We start from the raw sequence: 26512 nt of genomic DNA, 5'->3' as shown, positions 1-26512 counted from the left end.
AGAACTTTTCATCCATATTAAGGGATTATTGACTTAAAACAAGCTGCTATATCTTGCTTAAAAGTTTAGACTTTAAAATACTGCTCTCAGTTTATAAACCACTGCATGGATTAGCACTTCAAAACATTAAAGATCTGCTGTTGTCATAGCAACCTTCCAGGCCTCCCAGGTCTTTTGGTTCTGGTTCTGATCTGCTCTGTGTCATCAGAACCAGAACCAAACATGAAGAAGCAGCATTCAGCTTCTATGCACCATAAATCTGGAACACACTTCCAGAAAACTGCAAAACAGCTGAAACACTGAGGTCCTTTAAATCCTGACTAAACCTGTTTAGAGTTGGTTTGGATTAACAGTCCATGAAACATTAATAACGATGAGAAAATGTAATGCTTCAGTTATTGACTGTTTGTTCTATGACTTTGTATTTTTGTGTTTTTATGAAACGTCTTGTTGCTGAAATGTGCCATACAAATAAAATTTGATTGATGTTACTTTTGTCTCCTTTTCATTGTTCCCTAGAAAGAAGAGCAAAAATACTTGGTAGGATTTTGTGCTTGTACGGTGAATTTAGCCAGTCCTCGTAAAGCTGTTGTTTGAACCTGTTGAAAACAAGTTTCATCCTTCATTTTTTAATTTGTAAATTACATGAAACGCTTCCGCTGTAGCTCTCATATAAAAAGTGCACACATTTGCTAGTTTATGGCGCAACATCCTTGGATCTAAAGTGGCTGTATAAACAGTTAAATATTTGCCTCCATATAAAAATAAAATCAGCGACACAAATATTGCACACCTAAGGAGCTTAGAGTTATTCTATGAAGGGAAATATACAAACAGGGAAATAATAAAGCCTCTGGAGTTATAAATATCTGCATCTTCGGTTTTAAAACTATGCGTGGAGCACGTCGCTGGCTGCAGGTGGGGCAGAGGTGGAGTCACGGCTGGCGATGGGGGGAAGTGGGTTCAGGCTGTGCAAGTGAGAAGAGATCAGCAGGAAGTCGTGGAGGACAAACGGGACAGAGCGGCTCAGTGTTGCTGGGCGTCTAGCTCCCTCTGGCGGCAGCCGACGGCAGTGATGAGAGCAGCTCCCTTGCCACTGCCGTCCTCCGACAGCAGGAAGTTAACATCACATTTAGGGGCGAGTTCTTTTACTGTCTGGTGGAAGATCCGAGAGAAGCTGCGAGGAAGAAAACTCAAATGAGAAAACAACTTGAGACTATAAAGAAAACCTGCACAGTAAACATAGGTAAGGGTTTTGAGTATTTCCTTATAGTTTAGTTTTATATTTTAAAAAATACAATAATTGGTAGTAAAATACCAATAAAATAGTAATAGTAGGACTAAAAATCAAGACGTACTTGGTTTCAGTTGCAGCAGTTACCCAAAAACTAAAATGAATTAATCATTATTTTAACTGGTGTTGAAGGCCAAGGGAATATTTGTGCTTAAACTGACCTACTGATCAAGTAATCTACTATATCCACCGCCAGATTATTTCACTTATGAAAAGATATTTTTCCCATTTTATAAGCGGAGGTGGGCAAAATTTGTATCCAAAATTGTACTCAAGTAAGAGAAGCACTACTTCAACATATTTTTACTCAAGTAAAATTAAGAAGTAGCCGTCCAAGAAATTACTCAAGTTAGAGTAAAACAGTATTTGGTAAAAAGTTTACTTAAGTACTGAGTAACTGAGCAAATTATTAATCATTTTATGTTTAAAATTACATCATTAGACAAACCACAATATAAAGTCATGTTGAAATTTTGATATTTTAAGGGCGAGCATGACAATAATTCATGTCAGTAGCAAAACATAACAAATTCAGGTAAAAAATCCAAATCAGTTTCTTCCAATAAAAAACTTAAGACAGTCAAATAAAACCTGCAAGTGTGTCTGTGTTTGTGAATTTTTGGTTAAAACATGTTCGTTTTTTAAAGCAGCGATGCATCATAACAAAGTTACTCAAGTGAAAGTTAAAAGTACAGCATAGTAAAAATTTTCCTAAAAGTACATTTTTTTCAAAAACGTTACTCAAGTGAATACAACTGAGTAGATATAACTAGTTACTACCAACTCTGGTTATAATAATCTGCCAATGGAAAGGGTCCTTTTTCATTAATATTAAGGAGTTATTGATTTAAAATACTTGGTAAGGTTTTGTGCTTTTGCAGTGTACTGTTTGGTGTTGTGCTGGTCCTCCATCTTGATGATTGTTTACTGTAATCTGGGTCTTACTGTGGGTGCAGCTTGTACAGCGTGCCGTCCACACCCACGGTGATGTCCAAGTGGTCCAGTCCTCGGTTCTCACGGATCTTGTCCACCACGGCGGCCATTCCGGCTCCGCAGATCTGAGCGGCGCGGCGGGACACTGTTCCACACACCTCCTTAACGATAATACTGTCGTCACAGGTGCTGTCGAGTCCCAGCTGCTGCAGGATCGCTCTGACCTGCAGCAGCGCCAGACGATCGCTGTGGAGGAGAGAGAGGGAGAGGGTCAGAGGTCACGCAACAGCGGCGCGGTCACCGGATACGTCTCAGCTGTTCCCAGAGGCAGAGGTAATCGTACACCACAGCGTCTCTTTTCTTTCTTTCATGTGTTGTCTCACTGAATGCTGCCTTTCAGAGAGCCTGGGCTGTAATGCTGCTTTCTGTGGACATTTTAACCCTGTTCCAGTGTTAAACTTTTCTCCAAGAATTATTCACTTAAAACAAGCTCCTATTGTTTGCTGAAACATTATGTACAAATTAGTTTTGTACTAAGATATTTGCACTAGAAGCGAGATCTGCCATAAGGACAAATTGTCCCAGAAGTTATTGCAATAAACCATTTGACACCATTTTCGAGTAATATTGTGATAATGTTATAATAATGCAAGAGCAGATTCTGAAAGATCAATAAACTTTAAATTCCAATAAACATTTAACACTGGAACTGGAAGACATCTTAAATATACAAAATAAATAAACAAAACAGCAAATAAAATTAGTTATGGAGTTTGTATAAACAAAATTGTCCTTCAAAAAATGGGCCAGTTGAGACCAAAGCACCAAAATGAAGACTTCAGTCATCCGGACTTTGGTAGAAAAAGATAAAAATGATTTATAATGCAAATGAAAATTATTGACCTTGTTTTAATTTATTATACAATTAATTGATTTATTGCTTATTATGATGCTTTTGGTCTTCTTTGCTTTTGAAAAACTTAAAGTGGTGGGGAAAAAAATAAAATAAATAACGCCACTGACAAAGAGGAGGCATAATTTTTACCCAGTGAATTCTCTCAACATGTTCACAATAAATTCAAGCAACAATTTGTTAGGCATATTTAAATATGTATGTTTTTACATGAAAGAGCAGTTTGTGGAAAACTGTTGGCATTAAATGTGACGGATTCACTCACCTCTCTATCTGTGACAGGAATTTGGTCTCAAAGATGCCGCGAGTCTTCAGTGTCTCTGAAATCTGTCCTCGGAAGAGGAAGCCACGCTTCGTCAGATCAATCAAAATCTGCCGCACGATTTCTCCCAAATACATTCCGCTGCACATCTTCTCATATCTGGCAGGTGTGAGAAAGAGATTTTGGTTACTGCATTGTGGAAATCAAACACCTGTCTGATTATTTTGATCATGAGTATGAACTAGACTTTTTAAACGGGAAAATTGACCTGAAAGTCTCGTTAAAAGTAGGGGTGCACAGATTGCAGTTTTCTGGCCGATCGCAGATTAATAATCTTTAAAAAGTTTGACCTATTGATTACGATTTTGGCCGATACCAATTTATTTTGTGTGAAATGTCGCTAAATATAGCAAGAAAGTCGCAGAGTTGGCAACAGTAGGGTGACTATTGGTAACTATAAATGTGCAGAAATGACCTGGTGTAATTATCTGCCGGTCACTAAAACTAAAGAAATGGGAACAGATCAATTAGATGCGGATAAATCAGTGCACCCCTAATTAAAAGTGTTGTTAACTTTCCATGGTTTGTCTTTGACCTCCTGACCTCTGTTTGCCTTCGTTGAGTGAGTTTTCGTCCACTGCCTGGTCATATTTTGTCCTGATGTCGTCCAGACAGCCGTTGTCTCCAAACGCCCCCCACTCCATGTTGACACACATCCGACCCTCAGTGCCTCCCACTATTTCAATGTTCTTCAGCTCCTCCATGTAGCAGGCGTTACTTCCTGTGCCTGAGAGCATGCAAAGCAACTTTAAAATGCTTCAATCAATCAATAAGTTTGACAATTTAACATCATCAATGTAGAAACACATTGTCTTATTACACTTACTCTACATGAGAAACTTTTCTCAATAATTACAAAATACATTTCTTTCATGGCCGCAGACATTAAATTAAGAATATAAGCTTAAAACAATATATCATTCTCCCCAATATTAACCCAAAAAATGCGTATTGATTTTGAATTGGTTTAAAGTGGAGCATTTTTTTTTCATCCAAATTATTCCATGATTTTAGTCCATACAAAATCACGTTTGTTTTAAAGTAGTCTGCACAGTTTTACTTTTGAAATCCTTCGGTTGTTTATGTCATTGAGCTTCAGATAAAAAAACTTTTGTAAATTAATTGGCAATAATGTCCTTATAGCTTTAAACATAACTAATAACATTTTTAAATTAACCAAATCTCCTAGTTTTGGTTTATTCAATAATATCTTTATTCAAGATATTTTATTGAATAAAGAAATTTGCATTCACTTTATACAGAAATCTTTTGGCTTTCTTTTGTGTCACTAACAAAGGCTTAGTTTTGGTTTTTATATGTGTTGCCTCAAACCTCTTTACCTGGAATAGAGAGCAATCTGGGCCAAAATTGTAGACTAAAAGTAGTCATAACTTTAGTGATTAATCTCAGAAATTCATTAGAACACTTGGAAATTTTCTAGAAAAATTTTCAAAATATATTTTTGACATTTGAAATTCAGAAGTGTCCAAGTTTTTTGTAGAACATTTCTGATATTAATCTAAAAATTAAATTTTTGGCATAAATTTACTACTTACTACTGCTTTAATTTTGAACGTTTGCTGTATTGAAAGACATTTAGTTTTCAGTTTCTTTTGACCTTGATTGAATAAATGGATTTTCAGTAATAAGAACAGGATTGGGTCACTCTGTTTCAAAATGTTTGCTACATTTAGCCAAGTTTAAAAAAGAATAAACATTGATCTGGGTGCAGCAAAGTTGGCTTTTCAGTAAAAGTCTCTTTTCTTAAAACCTTGTTAGAAAAACACAAATATTTTGTGTTGTACTTTACATTTTTCTGTGTAAGAAAACTATGTTGGTAACAATGATTACAAATTAGAAGTCCCCATCTACATCTGCAGGCCACACAAAATCAGTCTAAGGGCCACAAACGGTCCCCGGGCCACGCTTTGGACACCCATGCTCTATACAATAAGTCAGATATGGAAAAACAAATTAATAATATACTTCATGATCGTTTACCGATTAACCTTCTCTTAATAAATGTATAAAAAACATCTGGAAACCAAAAGAAAAAAGAAAAACGTAAATGGCTCACTCACCTGCAATCAGTCCGACTTCACACGTTGGCTCTTCGTATGCACAGGTCATCATAGTTCCCACGGTGTCGTTCACTATGGCAACCACATCCAGCTCAAACTCCTACAGCACAAGCACGATGGGTTAAAGACTGAAGTACAGCTAAATGTGTTCATGTAACGCTTAAGAGGTCAGCTGAAGTCTGGAGTTCACCTGCAGCCATGCAGAATACATATTTTAATATTTTCTCTTCAGTCAGTTGTTTGTTTTAGGAAGATAAAATAACAGGATAATTCTAAAAAAAAAAAAATCTTTTTAAATACCATCAGTAATTTATGACTTGGATTTCTCAGAAATATGCAAATGTTTGAAGGTAGACATTGAAACAGAAACAGGTCGACCTCTAGATAACACACTCTACTTCAGGCTTATAACCCATTATTTCAGGCTTATAACCTACTCTACTTCAGGCTTATAACCCACTCTACTTCAGGCTTATAACCCATTATTTCAGGCTTATAACCTACTCTACTTCAGGCTTATAACCCACTCTACTTCAGTCTTAGAATCTATTCTAATTCAGGGTTAATCTGTGAACTAGACGTTACACAATCAACTGGTAGCTTATTAACATTAAGTCATTTGATATCTTATTCTTAAGTGAATCTAGTAAATGCAAACTTCTGACTTCATATATGCTGTCACTGTTATCACAAAACCTTACTAGTTGCCATGCACCTTGTTAAAACCCAGTAAATTAATTAATATGTAACAGCAAAGATTTGTTTTGTGGATTTTATTCTGATGCCATCATATTACTGTGTTACTGAACCTTATATTTCAACTTTGCTGTAAAGACTGTGGTGGTGTTTCCACCTCTACATCATAGCAGATAATGCAACTCAAAAATCAATCCTCATTAGCTTGTTTTTTTTTTAACTTAATTACTGTGGTTGTTCACACTATTTGAAAGCAATGTTAGTCTGCGTTTTTAATAGAACAATGCTAAATGGAAATCTGTTGACAAGAGAATTAATATGAGGGCTGATTACTTTCTGATAAGTAATCAGCCTGAGAACACACCGAGAACAATGCATGTTATTTACATTTTGGGACAAGCTGACAATAAATGATGCAAGCTTTTCCTGAGAGCTGCCACATCCTGAAGCTCTGCCGCCATCAGCTGTCAACACATGCTTTCACAACCATCACCACACACAGCTTCAGTCCAGTCCTGCTTTACCTGTCGGACAGGGATTTACTCTCAGTTTATACTTACTGGGTCTTCAAGCTAAAGAGAGCGAAATCAGTTTATAAACTTTATCATCTGTAACAAATACACAGGTGGGCAGAGAACCCAAACAATGTACTCAAGTACAACTAGGGCTTTTACTACGACCACAGCTTGAGTTTTGTACTCAGATTATTAATTAAATTGGAGAATTACATCTTTGGATATGAGTTGAACATGTTTGCTCTGAAAAGTAGCTTGAGATGATGCTGGTTGATGTGAGTTGGTGCCATTATAATTAACAAAAATTGAAAGCTTATATGGAGATATCTGAAAATGAAATGTGAACATACAACATTATTGATAATCAAAAATATAGGACTATTTACTTCCTACTTTCAGGGTAAATTATTTCTACCTTTTAAAGTGATCTTTAGAAATGTTCTTCATTCTTTCTTTAGCCTTTCTTAACTATTTCTGTACATATTGTCTGCTTTGTCACAGACTTTCAACCCACACATTTTCCATCTAGTCGGCCTTTGCAGAGGAATGTTGTTTCATGTTTATAATTACCTCTTTTCTTTTGATTGCTTCTCGGAGAAGCTCCACAACATCTTCACCTTCACAGTCTGTTGCCTTGAAGCCTTTTGTCCAGGTTACCAGGATACCCTGAGGAAAACACAATGCTGATTGGAAAACTTCTCATATAATGGATGCAGAGAGCGTAGGAATGCAAAATTTAACTATAATTATACTAGGTGTGATAAAAGTTGTAACACTTGAGATTTTGTCCATATAAATCACAGTTTTTGGCCCTGTGAGTGATTTTGTCTGGTCCTTGAATGCAACACAGAAATGACAGATTTGTTTTTCCACTTCAAGTTTGGACGATTATGCAGTTAAAAATTTTTCACTGCCTTTCAAAAAAAGATACAAAATAAAGTTTCCTAAATATGGAAGTAGCCATTTAATTACATTTCACAGTAAGCAGAACCAGAACCATTCAGTGACTTTTACTGGAGAGCAGATTTTGACCTATTCTTTTAGGAAACTCCACTCAATAAAGTTTGTGAAGAATGAGCGACCCATATCTTGTTGCTGAGAACAAACATGAAAAACCCAAAGATAATAGAAAAACTGTCAACATTTAAAATATACTTTTAGTTTTGTTTTTTGTTTTTTTTAACAAGGCAACCAGTTGCACAATAATTCACAATTCCTCTTCTAATAATAATAGTAGTAATTATCCCCAAAGGGCAGGAATTTTGTTTGTCCAACGTATCACACAATAAAACTTAAAAATAAGTAAATAAATAAAGTAAAAATAAAAAATATATAATACTACTACTAATAATAATAATAATAATTTATATGAATATCAGACTTTGTGTTAGGTTTTTCTTTTTGTTTTACTGAAAGATTTTAAAATAATATTTTGTGGCCCTCAATTGACAGTTTTGGCCGATAAGGTAGAACGTTTGGACACCACTAATATAAATTAAAAGAATGAAGGTAAACAAGAAGCCTGTATTTAGTCTATGTATACATAGCTAGCAGTTGGAAGCATATATATATATATATATATATATATATATATATATATATATATATATTTATTTATTTATTTTTTCTTCAAAAGCAACATTTAACTGCGTTAAAGGAGTAACGTAGAACGCACTGCATCCAGGCTGGTCTGGTGACAGGGGAAGGAGAAGGTGAAACCCAGCGGCAGTCGAGCGCTTTTCATTCCCATGTAGTCCAGGAAGTCGGAGATGCAGTGCACAATGTGGTCAAAAAGCTGCACAGAGACACTCATGTTAGATTCACGGGGGATATAGAAGTAGGTACTGTGTTTTTGTGGAAATTCGTTTATAACAAATAACGCTATTACACAAACATTGAAATAAATCTGTGTAAAGAAACTTTTAAACCAATCAAACAGAAAACCTCCATAAAGGAAGTTATTCTTAAAAGTGATCTAATTCTACGGAGTGAAACATTAACATTACCTCCTCTCCTGTGCCCTGCATGACTTCTATGGGAATGGCGTAGATTTTGTTATGCATTTCTACTGTGCGCTTCTTCCCACTGCGAATCTTAACCAAAAGTACACGGAAGTTTGTTCCTCCAAGGTCCAGAGCTAGAAAATCTCCATTTTCTGAAAAAATAAAACAAGTATTTGTTAACCTGAAAGCCAGCAGAATCTATTCAGTCAACTTCTTGGCTTTTGGTTGCATTATAAACTAAATGCAAGGATTTAGTTTCCGTTTGTCGTCCTGCTACTGACGAGAGACAAATCTAAAAAAGGGCTTTCTAAAAAACATTGTACCTGATGCGCCTATATACAGATATTCATATTTCAGCCGTCAGAAGAGACGTTGGCTTCTTAAATTGTATTCGGTCATTTTACAGAAGCGCTATATATTCAACATGTTTTATGAACTGTGTGATGCTGTGAGAGCTCTGGTGGAGCTAGCTGCACATTGTCCCAAAAAACAAAAACAAACCATCATCCTCCTACTACTTCCTGTTGTTTTCTCCTGCGTTTCTGCCAGTAGTAACATCCTGTTGATCATGTGACTCGTGATGTGAAAAAGTATTTTTATATGACTGAAAAAACACCTCGTCCTCGCACAAAAACTTATCAAAAGGTGAGTTATTTTGAAATTGGCATGTTTTCATTAAGCAAATTTATTTCTGTAATTTCAATTTGCATAATTTTATAGTTAATGGAAACACAGCTACTGATGTCAGCCATTTACTTTATCTCAGGAGCTCCCAACACCTTCTAATACGATCATTTTATTAACAGGAAATTGGCAGATTGTAAATATGTGCTGACTTGTCCTTCTCATAAATGAAGTAAAGCAAAGGCTAATTCGAAAGCAGTGAGCTTGGTAAGTAAACACATCCAGCAGGTGATTATCAAACTAATTTCAGCCTGCTTTTTAGGATTTTTGATGTTCCTTTGATTCCTTGTGATGGAAACTCACTAGAAAGTGAAGCTTTCCCTTGATGTCCCTGTTAGCTTGTTTGGTGTTGTTCAGACCTTTCTGACACCAACATGCAAAGAGCAACTCTGTTTATAGTTTATGTTTGAATGAGATTCATGCTTTCAGTCACCTGTTCCATCTGGTGTACTCCGAACAAATGTAGGCAGCATTTTGACTGTCGCCTCCTTGTGGGTGTCCTTCTTCAGGCCTCTTTCGATTTCCATTCTCATGCGTTTCTTCACCTCCAGCAGTTGACCTTTGCTCAGCCTGAACTCTGCCAAAGTCTCCTGAATCTGGCGCGCCTGGTCGGTCAAACGGTAGGCCACTGCTGTCACCATGGCAGCACCTTTGCCACTCCCACTTTCAGACAGCAGGAAACGGACATCAGAGTCTGGAACCAAACGACGTACGGTCTTGTGCAAGCGCCGGGCGTATCTGTTGAAAAACACAGAGATGTGAACCAAGGGAGCATGCAAGTCTTTAAAGGAGAGTATTAGGGAAAAATCATTTTTTTTGACCTATACATCCTGTTATAATGTTATTCCTTCACCACACACACATCTGGAGTGTTGTTTTGACTCCTCATTTATGCATGTTTGAGAAATCATTGTGTCTCCTGTTGCAGACATTTGGGGGTGCCAAAACGCCTGCTATGCCCCACCTGTTTACCCAAAGCTTCGCCTGAAACATCAGTCCTCCCTCACAGAGCTCCTTCAGACTAGTAGTAGCAGCAATTAGCAAACACCTGGTGAACTGCAAGTCTGCATAGCTCATCATACAACTTAAGTCTCATGGAGGATCATTGCTGTAAACATGTGGTGAAGGCGGAGTATCAGAAAAAGTAGGAGCTTCTTAAAGAGACAGAGACCAATTTCATTTAAATGACATTTTGTCAAGTCAAATGTCATTTAAGTTGTTTTTGATATATGCAACATTTTCATAACTAAAGATAAAGTCACTTTATAGTTCTTTAAAATGCCAGTATATGCCTGGAAATTACCTAATACCCCCTCTTTAAAGAAACATACAACTAGAAACATTGACAGATAGGTTTCTTCATATTTATAACTGAATGAGGTTCTGTCGTTAAGTTCTTCTTGAGTTCCCGTTGTCTTAAATACTCACTGAGGGTGCATTTTGTAGAGAGAACCATCGATTCCCACAGTCGTGCGAAGGCGTGCAACTCCTTTGTTGTCCTTTAGGCGTGAGAGGATAGCTCCCAGAGTTGCAGAAATCAGATTTGCAGAGCGGAAGGACACAATGGTGCATACATGCCTGACGGCCAGGCAATCTTCATCTGATGGTTCCACACCAAGTCTGGTCAGGATCTCCATACATTTCTTCAGTCCTTCTTTAGTCCTAAAACGACATTTTTACCTCGATGAATACCTCAAGAGAAAGCTGGAGAACTAGTCAGTTTTCTGTTTAAAATAGATATACTAAACTCATCTTAAAAGGGACCTATTATTTATTTTTTTTGTACTTAGGTTTCCACTGCTTCTAAAAACAACCTAGCAACCCCAGTGGAGCTCCACCCATCACCTAGCAACCCCAGCAGAGCTCCCGCATGTTTATTCAGCTGGTTGTACAATGGCTGCTGGAAAAGACAAGTTTTTTGTGGTTGACTTTCCATCTAGAAACTGCTTGTGCATTCATGTTGGTTGTGTAGGAGTCTCTGCTAATGCTTTTCAAAGATGTATGGTTGTATAATTGTGCATCTTTTTGTGACCATTTTCTGTAGCAAGTATAACCATTGAGTTAGGGGGCGTGGCCAGCAGCAGATTATTTGGATTCAAAGTGACAAGAGGTCCTAAAAAAAATTGAGCTCAAAATAGGCAGAACTGAGCAGACTAAAATCTCATTATTCACAAATGATTTTGTGGGGGGAAAAGTAATGAACATGTTTTCTATAGCCCATACAGCTATCCTAACCTGTTCAGGAAAGCACTATAGGTCCCCTTTAACATTATGATTCAAGTCTTTAGGTTTAATACTCCTTAAAAAATGAAGTCCCTTAACTGTAACTCCTGCAGTGAATCCCAAAATGTGTCCTTATCTTCCACATCATAACACATGCCATTCTCTGCACTCACTTCTCTATGGCAGAAACATGCTTTGTTTCGATCTTTCCTTTGGTCAGAAGCTCAGGAGTGATTCTTCCCTCAAACAGGAGCCCCTCCTTGGCCATCTTCACCAGGATGAGTCGAACCAGCTCTCCCATGTACATTCCACTGGCCATCTTCTCAAACCTCGTCACAGAGAGAAATACTTCAACTTTTAGACAAGCTTCACTTGACAAAATGCATTTTCAAATTGATTTGCACTTTAACTTACAATTGCTTTCCTGGGTTGAGGGAACCTCTGTCAATCTCTCGATCAAATTCTGTACGAATGTCTTCCAAGGAGCCGTTATCCCCAAACGCCCCCCATTCGGTGTTAATGCACATCCGGCCTTCGTCGCCTTCCACCAGGTCAATGTGACGCAGTTCCTCCATGTAGCAGGCGTTTGTCCCCGTTCCTGAAAACATGCAGAGTAAACCAATGTTTTATTTGAACACATTTGCCCTCATTCTTAAGCCTGTCACAACAATCAATTAATCCGTTAATTGCATAATAAATTGAAATGAGCTAAAAAATTTACATTTTGATGGTTGTAATTTTGTTTACAAAGACATCACAATACATTTTATTTATGGTTTCAAGTTGTCTGTATGTTTTTTTATTCGTTTTATTGTTGTGGTTTTATTTTAGATGCTTAAAATGTCTTCCAGTTCCAGAGTTAGGTGTTCTTTGCCAAATTAAAGTCAATGTATTACTTGAAAATAGACTCAAAACAACAATATTGTCACCTTTCTAAAATAATGGCTTATGTCATTTTTTTTTTTTGGCCAAAAGCGATTTGGTTTTGCCTAAATCATCTTTTGGCAAAAAAGATTAAAGGATTTTTTCTTTTTTTCTTTTACTAATATCGCTTTTAACAAAAAAATGGCTTATGCTATTACTTTATTAAGGTGACTATGTAATAATTTATCGCAATAATTACTGGGATAATTATTGCGATAATTAATGTCGCAGTAATTTATCGTCCAGTAAAATTTGTTTCCGTGACAGGCCTGCTAACTTTACTGTAAAGCATGGGGCTTTGGGCAGCTCAGTCTCTAGATGGAGTTACACAACTTTGATACCAATTTACACTGACTATTCACTGGGAGAAAGCTGTTATCAGCAATTGAAATGAGATCACATTCAGGATCTGATATTGAGTTTTTAACATTTGTTGCATCGACATTTGTCTCTTTACAACGAATTAATTAATAAAAAAAAATCATCTCAACTCTTAATTTTCACCTATAATGATTCCCACTTCACAACGCTGATCGTCAAATCCACATGTCATCATGGTGCCAACTGTGTCGTTCACCACTGCCATGATGTCTGCTTGATAGTCCTGAGAAAACAAAGATCCATACATTTAAATACATTATACTCATATATAAAGCTTTCAAATGAAGAAAAATTAAGACTCACCCCTCGTTTCTTAATTGCCTTGTTGAGAAGTTTCACAACATCCATTCCCTCTACACCATTAGCCTTAAATTTCTTTGTCCAAGTCACAAGGATGGCCTGCGGAAGAGACGCTTTCGGTTTAAAGGTTTGCTGGAGAAAAGTTCTCTATGAAATTTCATGAGAAAGTATTTGTCCCTTTCAAATTTCTTCTTGTTTTGACTTCTTGTTCCGCAGATCATCAAACGGTTTAATTCACTGATGTAAAAATGCTAAAAATGATTCAAGTAATCAGTTAAATAGATCTTGATGATCCCCAAAACTTTTGAGAAAGTATTACGTGGACTGATGTGACAAAAATACAATTTTACAAGGTAAGGATGGGTAATAAATTGATTTATTGATTAATTGAGCTTTCTATTTTTTTTTTTCAAGTTGGTTTGATATATTTTTTTCCTTTAATAAGTGAGATTATTTTTTACATTTTCTCTGGTTATCTTTGTCTGACATTAAATTAGTTTGAGTTGAAACATAAAAATGTGATTAAAAAAAATATAAAACAGATTAAATGCGTTGGGGACCAAATACTTCTTCACAGCCATGCACATCATAATCCAGTAAAGTGATTACCTCATCCAGTTTGGATTGGACACAGGGGAAGGAGAACGTAAATCCCACAGGGAGTCTTTTATCTTTAATTTTTTGTTTCTCTATAAAATCACCCAGGCACTCAGCGACATGGTCAAAGAGCTGCAGACACACAAAAAGATTTTTACAATGCAAATTATTCAGAAAAAGCATCATAATCGCATATTTGTAAGATAATTATTGTCGCATAGTCAGAGCTATATACAAGTTTCATAACTATTTCATAAAGCCTTGATCCCACATTAAGAAAACCAGTTTGTGCAATCTGGGCTTTGCTTTCATTGTTAAACTGAAAAGAAATTAAAAACATAATACATTGTTAAAATCTCAAGTTACTCAAATAAGAAAGACGTTTACAATAACACCACACGATGGATATACATTTGAACAAACTTGTTCGTTCATGGGTCACGTTACACTTCTCGCCAGCTGTCTGCAGCATTTCATTAACTAAATTTGTCTTGTTCTAAGTCGGGCCTTTGGGCGACCACACTGCTGCTGCTGCTGCCAGTCGGCCATGTTTTGATTATTGTGTTACAACCTGAGCAGCAGCTGTTGTCTCTATAAGCCCGGTGTTGTTCAGCAGAACTGAAACTCTCCCCTCCTAATGCTCACAGCAGCACAGAGATGATCATAAAAACTGACCTTCACCATCTCCTGATATGTAAATACGTTCTGTACAAGAAAGATTCTAGTAGAGATAAATAACAATGCATCCCATGGCTTGTACAATATGTACTGATTAAGGGTGTTTTCATTCCTGATAGCTCAGTAGACTGGGTTCGATTGGGGACTGAAATTGCAACATTTGTCGCATTTTGAGCTGACAAGCTTGACATGGCACCATAATCCAAAGGTCTGTAGTTTTAAAGGGGCGGTATCATGTTCCTTTTTTTTTTTTTTTTAAGTTATGTATCAAGTTATTCCACCAACAAAAACAGCAGCAATTAGGAAACACCTGGTGGAACTGCCCACCTACTGATCTCATCATGCACATTACTCAGTCCAAGAAAGGTTTTAATAGATTTCCTTAGTTGATCGACTTTATGCATTTTTTTTTTACACCTGATGGTCCAGTAGACTGGATTTGATTAGGGACTAAAATTGCAACATTTGTTTCATTTTAATCTGGGGCAGTTTGCTTTCATACTGCACTGTCAAACGATTCAAACTAATTGAAAACCTGTTCAGTTCCTCTCCGGTGGTGGCGCTGCACTAACAACTAGTGAAGGAAATGAAATGAAAACTTTGGAGGAACATTGAGCGCAACTTCCTTCTTCACAAAATGTAAACAACATTGGAGTAGCGTCAGATTTTAATGGTTGTGTGGATTTCTCTTATTTTTAGTAAAAGACTATGAGCTGTTTTCCCCACTAGCACTAGTCTTGCGTTTGTGTTGGTTGTAGTTACCCAGAATGGCATTCTGACAAAAAAAATAATTTAGAATCTAGAAAGTTATGCATAGTTAAGATTTGAACGGGAGATCTTTTTGATGTCGGGAGGCTTAGAGTCTAGTGTTCGCGTTAACCTTTTGCACGTGACGTCACGCTCTAAAACGACCAATGCGCTTCTAAAAAAACAAAAGACAATGCGCTCCTTTTAAAGATAGTCTGAAAACAGACATCTGTAACCTATTATCGCTTCTATTTATTTGATTTTACTTTAAAAATGGTCATAGGATGCTGCGCGGTCGGCTGGACAAGCAGACATGGGTGCAATCAAACTTGACATTTTGTTTTATAACTTTTAATGAAAGAAGATACGGTGGTGATGGATAGCAGCTGCTGATCATAACGACCGTCAGCCCTCGGTGTAAACGCGGATTTGCAGCGAACACTTTGTACAAGGCAAGAAGATTAACATTCACATAATTTATAAGTAAGTATGATTAGAAAGGTATCAAATATTGCATTATGGAGAAGATAGTCTAACCATTAGTAACCATGGAGACAGTTGCGCACAGTCATGTAGCCTAGCATGACGGTTAGCATCTCGTGTTTTGGACGTTTTTAAGGCTGCTCCAATGTAAGGTGAAACGCTGCTTATGACTGATATAAATCACGTGGTGTGAATTCAGACAAAGTCGGTAATTTGATCAACACGTCAGGAGGGAGGCGGTACGGGTCGGTTTCTAAGCTAGCTGTTTCAAACTTCTGTAAATCCCGCCGTCTATGAGCCCCAACCAGGTGTGTTACGTCACAGACAAATTAGCTCCACTCGAACAAGAAGAAGCCAAAAAAAACAAAAAACAAGAAGAAGCCATGAATAAACTGATAAAAACAACTTTGGAAAACAATTTCAGTCGCTCTGTGCCTCACTTCCGACGTCCAACATGTCGCCTCCAGACGTAGTTGCAAAGGGTCAATAGAAAAAGGAAAAGGGTTCAGATTTGGCTTAAAAGCAGCTGACTGCTTCATTTACCTGTGTCCCACTCCCATGGATGATGTCATCAGGAGTGTCGTAGACCTGGCTCTCCATCTGAACCGGCTGCTTCTTGTCCTGTGTCACTTTGACACGCAAGATCCGAAAGTTTGACCCACCAAGATCAAGAGCTATGAAGTCTCCCTTTTCTGTCAAATTGAGAACATAATGAAATGTTAGAGATTTATTACCAGAATTATTCGGCCATACTTTAAATAGTTTATTCCGAAAACAAAAATCTGGTTCAGTTTAGGAAGCTTAGACAAATTCAGTTGCTTTTGACTGTCATGATGCATAACCCCTGTTTAAACTTCAGTGCTTGGGGGAAGAAAATCAAGCCAAACAAAACTCTGAATCCTTTATTTGTGTTTAAAACTTTACCACATTGTTACATTGGATATGATGAGACTTTTGTGCTCCTGGTTTCTATGAAATACACCAACTCTGTATAGTTATGACTGCACTAAATGGTGACTAATCAAATATACATCTCTATAAATGTACGGTTTTATTAGGATTGTAATTGTTTACTTTCAAATGACCTGCTCAATATAAAACATGACACATGAGCAAAAGTAATTATCTTATTTTGCTCGATAGACTTCAGTATTCAACTGTAAAATTTTGTTGTAGGGCTTTGATAATAATAAATTAAAAAAATTATCAATATAGTCAATATAATTATATAAAATATAACTGTATTGGTGTGAGAGAGAAGCGGAGTAAAATTAGGGTAGATTTAATACTTCAGCTAAAGACCAGTTTGTAATTTTGAACCTGTTCTGTTGCTAGTTAGACATTTTTTGTATGTTTTCACAAACAGCTTCTGATCCAAGCAGAATTCAGCTTTATTTCTTGGTATTAACTCAGAAATATACAGTCTCTGACACTGTAACTATCGATCCTATCATTGCTTATCTATTAATCTTTTTTTAACTCTCATCATGCCTTGAACTTTACCCTTTCTGTGTTCCCTTGGTTCTCTGATGTTGAAACTAGGGGCTATTTATAACGTGTGAACCCTGGAGTCAGGCTGTGCCATTGCTCAACTAAATCAGACGTGTATGTCACTCTTATATCCATATATAAATAATTTGTATTTTATTAAGGAAAACCAAAGGAAATGCTCCCCAGTCCAAGAGGAAGTCAGGTGGTTTTCTTTTTATAGACACTTATCTCTGGGTTCTGGTGCCGGTAAGAATAGATGTACTGCCTTTGTATCTTTAGCTTTGGCAAACAGGGCTCACACTCTGACAATGGGAAAAGTTATGTTTGCTTTCCTGTATTTACCTTTTTTAAGTTAGCACAAGCATCCAGAAATTGAGTTGAACCCAACTTGACCCTGTTCTGGTTGGAACTTGCCAGTCGTTGTACCCGGATACCAGACCAATGAATTTCTAAGTATTACATGCATTCAGGCACTGAACACTTTCACCACCAGACTTTATGTTACTGTGTTTGTAACTGATTATAAAGATAGAAGTTTTTCAAATCAAAATTCCTACTTTGTGGAAAATTCAGTTAATTTTTGTAATCTGAAACTTCTGGCTTTCCAGCTTCTCCTAGCTATAGCACTTTTCTTGTACTTTGTCAACCTCCAGTTATCCTGAACATCAAAACAGGGGGTCAAAATATTATTTCTGTAAGACTATAGGCATAAAAAGCCACTTCTAGGTCCCATTTTCCACTCTTTCTGCAGCTTCTTCCAGTATCCCAAACCCCCATCAGCGCCACTGTGCCTAAAGAAGCTCAGCCCACATGACCCGGCTTCACTTGAGTCGCGATGGTTTTATTTATATCTCTTGCTCATTTATAGTGAGAGACGTAGGTATTAAATCCCATTTAATTGGTTTGTTCTGTTAGGCATCCAGTTTTTGTGGTAGTTCCATTTAACTGAAACTGAATATTTAGAAACTCCAGAAAGAAAACCGACATTAGATCAAAGATGATTTCTGTGTCATTGAGTGAAATAGGTAGTTATTGGCGACCAAAGTGCTAAGACATTCTCTGTTTGGCACTCATCACACAGTAGATTTGGGCAATCTTCTTCTCTTCATAGAAATTCTCCTAGGCTTCTTTTCTGCTGCTTGGCAACTTGAAGCTTTGAGTTTTTGTCATAGTGGGAGACATTTCCATAGTCCCTCCTTGTTGTTCTGGCAGAGGTAGCAAGGTCTTGGCTCCAGATCTCAAATAGCCCCATCCACTGGCCCATTACTGAGATTAAGTAAGGAACTCTTAGCATGAAACCAGCCCTGAAGCATTATGCTTCCCCCTCCATACATGACTGTGGGGATTTTGTTCCCTAGGTCATACTCAGTAGTTCTCTTCCTCCAAACTTGACCAGTCAAGTTGACACCAGAAGGCATGACTTTGGTCTTTTACGGTCACAGCACTTCATCCTAAGACTTATCTGAATCATCTGAGATGTTTGCTGTGTTAGATGGGACTGTAAATGTGTATTTATTGCAGAAGGCTGTGTTTCCAATAGTTTTCTTGGTGATGAGGTTCACCTACCATTAGTACAAACAAATTAATTCTCTTCTTATTGCTGTCAATCATGCCCACGTGCGCCACTAACCCTTGTCCCCGCTTTTCCCCATCAGCAGATCCTGTTGTGAACGCTAAGGCTAGTTAGCATGGCCACCGATCATGGTGAATAAATGTTTTTCCTGTAACTGTGAGTTGTTTCTCTGCCATTAGCACATTTAGCAGCATGTACACAAGATTGACTGACAGCGCTAAGACACTCCTCCTGGCTCTGATTGGCTGTTTTGGGATGGGGGTGGTGCATTTCTTCAGACGGTCATAGCAGAGGAGGTGGAGGTGATTGAATATCTGTCTCATATTAAACTGTCACAAGATGGTGACAGTTTTAACAAATATGTAAAAAACATATTTTTTGTAAAAGTTGCATACTGCAGCTTTAACTAGTTCTTATCTTGAAATACATTTGTTTTAGATCAAAATGAAACTACCAAAAATCTGGAGACTTTGCTTTAACAAAAGAACAGGAAACTAATCCAAAGTGTATACTGAGGTTGTTGGGGATCGTTCCAACTAGGATTTGAACCACCAATGTTTTGTTCTTGTAGAAAGAACAGTTCATTTGCTCTCCTGAATTTCCAAATTTTTTCTCATAAGTGATCAATATATCACTACTGAGCAATAAGCTTTTGACCATCAAAGGCTAATTGTAGCACCTACAGTCATAAACCTCCACCATGTCTTACGGTTTATACGAAGCTCATAAGTCATTCAGCTCTGTCCTAGTTTTTATTTATTAAAGTTGTATTTTCTGTAATAAGTCCAGGAAATGATTAGGTTTTCCAAACTGGCCTCACAGACAAAACCATCATAATTTAATCCAGAGCAAATCCAGAACACAGACAGGTTTACCTCACAGGACACTGCTTTAATATTTCAATGCATCGGCACATTTTTGTAAAGAGAACGACGATGCATCAAATGTCACAATGTATGTGGTGTAGTAAAATTGTTTTTTGTTTTTTTTGTTTTTTCTGGTTATACTTAAAAAAAAGTCTTAAATTTGTATATCTAAAAAAATGCCTTAAATGTTTTTAAATTAATTTAAAAAGGCCTTAAATTTTGTGCTGAAAGAACTATTTAATCTAGAATATTGTATGTATTTTTTTTTCTAGTGGGTCTTTTCTGTCAGTCGATTGAGTCACATTTGAGTGGCTTATTCATTGCATTATGTGACTCGGAGCGGTTGAGGCTATTGGTAACTAGCTGCTAATAAGCCAATGCTAGCTAGAAAAAGTATATTAGAAGCTACTTTAGCAGGAGCTTTTGGTTTGGCTCCTGCAGTGGAAATGGATAGAGGTTTTTCTCTTTCTAGCTAGAAAAACTAGCTAGCCTTTTCTGGCTGGTTTTCATCCCCTCTCCATTTTGGAGAAAAATATTGTGGAGAGATGCTTTTCTGCATCTATCATGGTTTAAGGGCAAATTTATCGCCAGATTGCTGGAAGACGTTCGCCTCCGATTTCTGTTGCTAACCCATACGATGCTGCTTTCATTCTGTGCAAAAAATCTTGGCGCTACGGAGGTTAAGGCCGTTTCTTTTTTACTTTTCTGTTGTGATGCAGGCCTTAAATTTCATTCATGATGATCTTAAAAAGTCTTCAGTGTGAGTTGGTGAAACCTGCATTCACGCCCTACCTGATCCATCAGGGATGGACCGAACGAAGGTGGGCAGCATCTTCACCGTCGCTGTGGGGTTCGTGTCACGGCCGAGTCCGTTCTCCATGTCCCTACGGAAACGGCCCATGATGTCCCTCAGCGTCTCGTCAGAGAAACGCATGGAGTAAAGGTACTTATCAATCTGGAGAACAGACACACAAAGATGGGCATAAGGGAAGGTTAATCAGTCACATAAAAGGATCGATTCAGCTGGGATACCAATGCCAAAGTCTAAGCTATTGGAGATAAACAATGACATGCAGAGCAGGCAGCTATCTCACTGCAGAAACAGAAAATCTTACCAAGTAATTTTGCTCTAGTTTTTACTGCAAATTTCTTAGTACACTTGAAATAAGACAAACTAACTTTTCAGCAAGATATAGAGGCTTATTTTAAGTAAATAATTCCTTTATATTGATTGAGAAGTATTTGTTCTATTGGCAGATAAATTAACCTATAGCATCGGGAAAATATCAAGTTAAATAAACTCCCAATGGAACTGGTACTTTTTCATCAATATAAAGGAATTATTTACTTTAAACATGCGTCTATGTCTTGCTAAAAACTTGCTTGTAAGTTAGTTTTGTCTTATTTCAAGTTTACTGAGCTATTTGCACTAGAAACTAAACCAAAAATACTTGGTAAGATTTTATGTTTTTGCAGTGCAGGACTTGTACAACCTTTTATTACATTTTAATAGGGTTGGAAGCTTATTGCAGTCACAGAGAAAAATAACATTTTGATTAAGATCACGTTATAACGTCATAATTATACTGTACAAACATTGTAATATATTGTTTATTATATTGCATAAACATGATGATTTCATGCAGTGATGCCGTTGGCGATAGTTTCATGACAGTGCATGCATAATGATGCACAATGGCTAATTTACAAGAGTTGGTCAGGTTTTGCTTCATGCTTGGCGGAAAGATGCTAATGTTGCTGTGCATTGTGGATTAAATCATTATAAATAGTATGTGCATTCAGAGTAGGATCCTAAGCAAAATGAGATTGCACAGAAGGAAAAATCAATCCAGTCCTCTAGATATGGTGGCCTATCTAACTGACCAGCTGGAGAGTAATGGGAAACATTAGTTTCACCATGTTAAATGGATTCAAAATGGATATGTGGTAATTCAGACTTTTGCTACACTTTCTTGAATCCAGTAGTGTTGAACAAAGACTAAAGAGGCGGTTGATGTGAGGTGATTATGTAAATCCTGGACCTAATTTCCTGTGCCATGTTGACTCCTACCATGTAGGAATAGCAACAATAGCTATCCATATTTTTAGCCATTCATTTGTCATCAAATATCCCAAATAAACTTCTTCCTAAAACTCATACTGCATATTGCACCATCTGAAAGAAATTATTACATTTATGCAACATATTACTATGTTTGTGCAACATAATTATCATGTCATAACATGATAGTGTCCTTCATGACATCAATCAATGCACTATAGCTGGTTATGTATTTAACCAGCTATAGTGCAATGAAAAATATTTCCACCCTCTTAAATATTTCAGATGATCAAACATGTTAAAATCAGATATAGATAAGTAAATACAAAAAAACTGTGTTTCAGTATTGATTATATTTTATTTTTCCTCAGGTAAAATAACTATCCAAACCATTCTGACCATAATGTGACTGAATGAATTGCCAACTGCCATCAAGCTGTTGAAATACCTGGCAATGAATCTTTACATGTCTGTGGAGAAATTTTAGCAGATAAAGCATGAATGGGTTGTTTAAGGTCACAGCATCTCAGTTTAGTAGGTCAGTCCAGAGCCTTCATTTTGTTTTTCAGCTTTTCACAGGTGGACTTTCTGGTAGGGCTGGACGATATGGCTAAAAATATATATATCAGGTTTATATCAATCGATGCCAATAATTATTGATTAGTTGTTTTTTTTTTTAGATCTGAAATATTGCTTATCGGGTGGCGTGACCATTCCTGTTTTATCCACAGTTGTTACTCCATACCGGTTTTTTAAATCATTTTTCAGCAGTTATGAGGCACAGTGGCGAAACTTAAACCGCTACTGTGCCAGTTCCTCAACAGGTTGTTGCTAGGTAACCAAAGAATGTGTGAGTTGCTAGGTAACCAAAGAGGGAGTGAGTTAGTTGATTCAAATTCAGAAATACTTTATTGATCCCAGAGGAAAATTAAATGTTGTTGTAACTCATATTAATTCAAATTCCTCAAATAATTACTGTAGATGGACCAGCCTTCCTTAGAGGTTGACTGATAAAGTCTTTGGTCTCTATTTGACGGGGTGTGCATAACACTGACATGACATAATACCTGTTATGAACATCAAAGAGTCCTTATGAATGTCTATGACTGTTGTCATGAAGTGTCATTTGGTAAATAATGACACTTTTAGTGCAAGTTGCTTTAAAAGTTGCATTAAAAGTCCATTAAAAGTGCCAACTTTGCATTTAAGTGTCATTATTTACAAAATAATTTAAAGTTGGCACTTTTAAAGCAACTTTTAAAGCAACATTATTTACAGAATGACACTTCATGACAACAGACATAGACATACATAAGGACTCCTTCATGTTCATGACAGTGTCATGTCGATCTTATGCACACCCTGTCAAATAAAGTGTTACCAAGTCTTTCCTCAGCCTACATCTCCCAGAATGCTGTGCGTTTCTGGATTGTAGTTCGGTGAATATTCCATATATCGAAAATGTATTTGTTATCTATCTGTCTTATTGTGACATATATTTACTGTCCAGCCCTACTTACTGGTGTGCTCTGGATCACTGATCGTCCTACTGGTCACAAACTGGCTGGACATTTTTTATTTTCTGATACAGAGTAGAAATCATCATCATTTTATTAGTTGTGGCAAGTCGACTAGGTCGAATGAAGAAGCAAGGCATCTGAGGTTGACTGTCTGTGTGACGATCTTAGTAAGTTAGAAAAAACTAACTTACAAGTAACTTTTTACCACAATATAGGAGCTTGTTTCAATAATTCAATAATTCATTAATATTGATGAAAAAGTGCAAGCTATAAGTGAAATAATCTACCAGTGGAACAAGACATTTTAACTTATACTATGGGAAAAGTAGTTTTTCATCCATATAAAGGTAGCTCCTATTTCTTCCTGAAAAGTTACTAGCAAGTTGGATATTTGCACGAAAAACTAGAATAAAAATACTTTAAGATTTTGTGTATTTGAATTTGAGTTTCAATGTTCTAATAGATTTATGTTTTCTTTTCAGACCTGATGAGTAACAATGGAGAACACAATGGGTGAGTAAAACCAAAGCAAGATGGAGTTCGCATGACTTTTTACAACAACCTTCCAGCCGGTGTCGGTCTTCTCTGGACGCCATGGCAACCGGTGCTGTGAAACCCTCTGACGGTGGCGACGTGCTGCAGACACCGTCCCTGACCACAGCTCAGCTCAAGGACATCGATGTCAAACACCAATAATCCATCGGAAACCCAGGAAACGGTCCAACCCCTGACTCACCACCTCATCGTGACCTTCCCCACTTGTAGCTGTGACAAGCTACATCCTCCTCTCCCAACGTGATCGGCCCCCAGAAGCCGATTCCCAACATGCCGCTGGTGGTAACCATCACCTGCAGCTGTCACGGCACAGGAGCCTCCAGCATTATCTCCTGGTTTAACGTTCTGCTGCTTACCTTCTTGAGCTGATCATCCTTCAGCTCGGTGAAGTAGTAGGCCAGAAGCTGAGCCGCTATCATCCTGCCCAGGAGCTGTCAGCTGCCGTGTGCTTCTCAGAGTAGAGCCTGTGAAAGAAGGAGGCCTTGGCAAGTTTACTCCTCTCCCCCCCTCACTGATCCGTCCAACCTGGACTGAAAGAAGCAGCAGGCCTGAGCTGAGCAGCTGGGCAAGGCAAGGTTAAAAGGAAAAAGGTCCGGTAGCCGTGCCTGCTAGTCTGCGACACGCAGCACTCACCGCCTCTCTCTCTATCTCTCTCACACACACACGCAAACAAACACACACACACACACAGGCTAGGTTTTACTCTGCCTCTCCCCTCTCAGTTGCTAGCTCCCGGTTAGCTCTAGGGAGATGATACAGCTCTGCACTGGAATGGTCTTTCTGCTACGCCCTGCCCCCACTAAGCCTGCTGATTGGCTGGGTGAGGAATCTGAAGGAGAGTAGAGGGGCAGACAAGAGGAGGGAGTGTGTGAGAATATGAGAGAGGAGGAGGGCGAGCGCTGGCTGAAGAAGGGAGCTGCATCTGTATGATAAGCCACCGGCCGCGCTCTCGTGTTGCTACGTGCAGAGGGGCAGGACCACAGCGTGTTGTCATCATTTCTCTGACTGCGGCTCACTCAGCATCAGCTGCAGAGCATCACTTCAGAAACATTTCCCGCACATTCCCGACATGCAGATTTATAGTTTTGATGTCTTAACTCTGCAGCACACAGCAGCTCAGCAGCCAAGCAAGAGGCTGCAGGTCTTTCCTGATGATTAAACTATATCAACTGGTTCTGCATCGTGTTTCAGTAGCTTAGTTTAATTTCATTGTGACTTTTTGTTTGTCTAACTCAGTTAGTTTTAACAATTTTTTCAAGTTTTTGCTAGTTTTTATTTGTTACTACTAGTTAAATATGGTTTTATTATAGCAGTAGTTTCATTTTTGTTATACTTTAGTTCATTTTTAGGTGCAAAATCATATTTTCAATCTTATTGATATTTATTAATACTCTCATTGAACAAACCGGAGAAAATGGTAAAAAATAATTCCCAGAATACAGACAATTTGGGCATTTCTCGATCATCATTGATTTGAATTCATCATGACAATAAATCAAAAGTTTTATCATAAGAAATTCAATAAATGCCCTCACCTGGTCTGCATGTTTCCATATTTTAAAATAGTAAAGCATTATTATTTCCAACGCTTTAAAAATTGAGATTTTTAACCCAAGATTACCATGCAATGATAATCTTACCAGATTCAGTGGAAACTAACAGATCAGCATTATGTCAGTAAAACAGTAGTTATTTCCTCGTCTGGAGGACAGTAGCTCATTTCTTCTCGTTTCTGTTCAGCATTTGGTTCATTGGGTTAATGGGTGAAGGGATTCAACAAATCCCATCATTACAGTGCAGAGTGAGAGTCCGCCCCTCTGCGCTGCGTCACCTCGCAGAGCGTGAATGGACCCACGTCCGCCGGCTCACTGACGCAGTAAAACTGTGACGTCTCCTTTTTCATCCAACCTCATGATTCGTCTGATTTAGAGCTGTTAAAATCTCTCTGCCCTCTAAAATGCGTTCCTCGGTCTTCTCCCTGTCAGCTTCACTTCAGTCTGCATCGGTTTCGTGAAAAGGAGAAAAGAATCAACAGGATGTAAGCGTAGGAGGAGGGCGCTGAGTTCACTTGCTCCCCCGAGACAGAATCCCCCCCGCGGTGTCATGGCTGCTTCAGGGTGACCTTCTCTGACGGTGACCTCATTACGAGTGCTTACTCAGTAACTGCTGGCTTTAAATCCCACAACGCTGCCCTCATCTCATGACTTTCAGCACCATAAACATGTTTTAACCACAAACTCGTTTGGAAAGTTTTCAAAATATTTGAGCCTGCACTGCAAAAACACAAAATCTTACCAAGTATTTTTGGTCTGGTTTCTAATAACCTTTCAACCAGATATAGCAGCTTGTTTTAGGTCGATAATTCCTTATTGTTGGGGGGAAAAAAGTATTAGTTATAAATGAAATAATCTGCCAGTAAAACAGTACATTTTAACTTCTAATCCTGAAAACCTTGCGTATCTTTATACTCCTATTTGAGACTTAGTTTCTCCTAAAAACAGCCCGAGCACTTAAAAAACATTTTTTTGACAATATATGCATTTTTCTTTGGTGTCTGGAAAATGAGCCATTTCAAAAACTTACTGATTGTTGAGTCAAAATCAACAGCACTGCGATGTTACCTAGCAACCCAAGTGAAACTCCAGCATGTTTGGTCAGCTGGTTTTACCGC

At 37.7% G+C, this 26512-nt stretch overlaps 1 protein-coding gene across 2 annotated transcripts; it reads right to left on the bottom strand.

Moving 5' to 3' along the window:
* Positions 1-632: 632 nt before the first annotated feature.
* LOC106964127 (hexokinase-1) lies at positions 633-24778 on the bottom strand. 2 transcript variants are annotated; one of them, XM_015059420.1, is made up of 19 exons: positions 24198-24778; positions 20497-20659; positions 16318-16466; positions 13879-13998; positions 13273-13368; positions 13093-13192; positions 12079-12262; positions 11838-11993; positions 10870-11103; positions 9875-10179; positions 8761-8909; positions 8430-8549; positions 7325-7420; positions 6800-6811; positions 5544-5643; positions 4006-4189; positions 3406-3561; positions 2240-2473; positions 633-1177 (listed from the first exon to the last, which is right to left on the bottom strand). In XM_015059420.1, exons 1-19 carry the CDS (start codon positions 24258-24260, stop codon positions 1027-1029), a joined length of 2772 nt encoding a protein of 923 aa, XP_014914906.1. In that variant the 5' UTR covers positions 24261-24778; the 3' UTR covers positions 633-1026. The 2 variants fall into 2 exon arrangements, with proteins under 2 accessions (XP_014914906.1, XP_014914907.1); XM_015059421.1 differs by lacking the exon at positions 6800-6811 and having other exon boundaries at positions 24198-24776.
* Positions 24779-26512: the final 1734 nt, after the last annotated feature.

Source organism: Poecilia latipinna, unplaced genomic scaffold (genome assembly GCF_001443285.1).
Source record: "Poecilia latipinna isolate Pla-1442-1.1 unplaced genomic scaffold, P_latipinna-1.0 Scaffold1627, whole genome shotgun sequence".
NCBI lineage: Eukaryota > Metazoa > Chordata > Actinopteri > Cyprinodontiformes > Poeciliidae > Poecilia > Poecilia latipinna.
The sequence above is the reverse complement of the archived record's forward strand: the minus strand, read 5'-3'. Positions and strand labels throughout refer to the sequence as shown.

Excerpts from the sequence above, each read along its gene's own strand:
- LOC106964127 (XM_015059420.1), bottom strand. The coding sequence starts at position 24,260 with ATGATAGCGGCTCAGCTTCTGGCCTACTACTTCACCGAGCTGAAGGAT. Across the intron at positions 8,550-8,760 it reads TGCAGGGCACAGGAGAGGAG|CTTTTTGACCACATTGTGCA; the intron begins GTAATGTTAATG and ends GTCTCTGTGCAG. Across the intron at positions 1,178-2,239 it reads CTGTACAAGCTGCACCCACA|CTTCTCTCGGATCTTCCACC; the intron begins GTAAGACCCAGA and ends TCTTCCTCGCAG.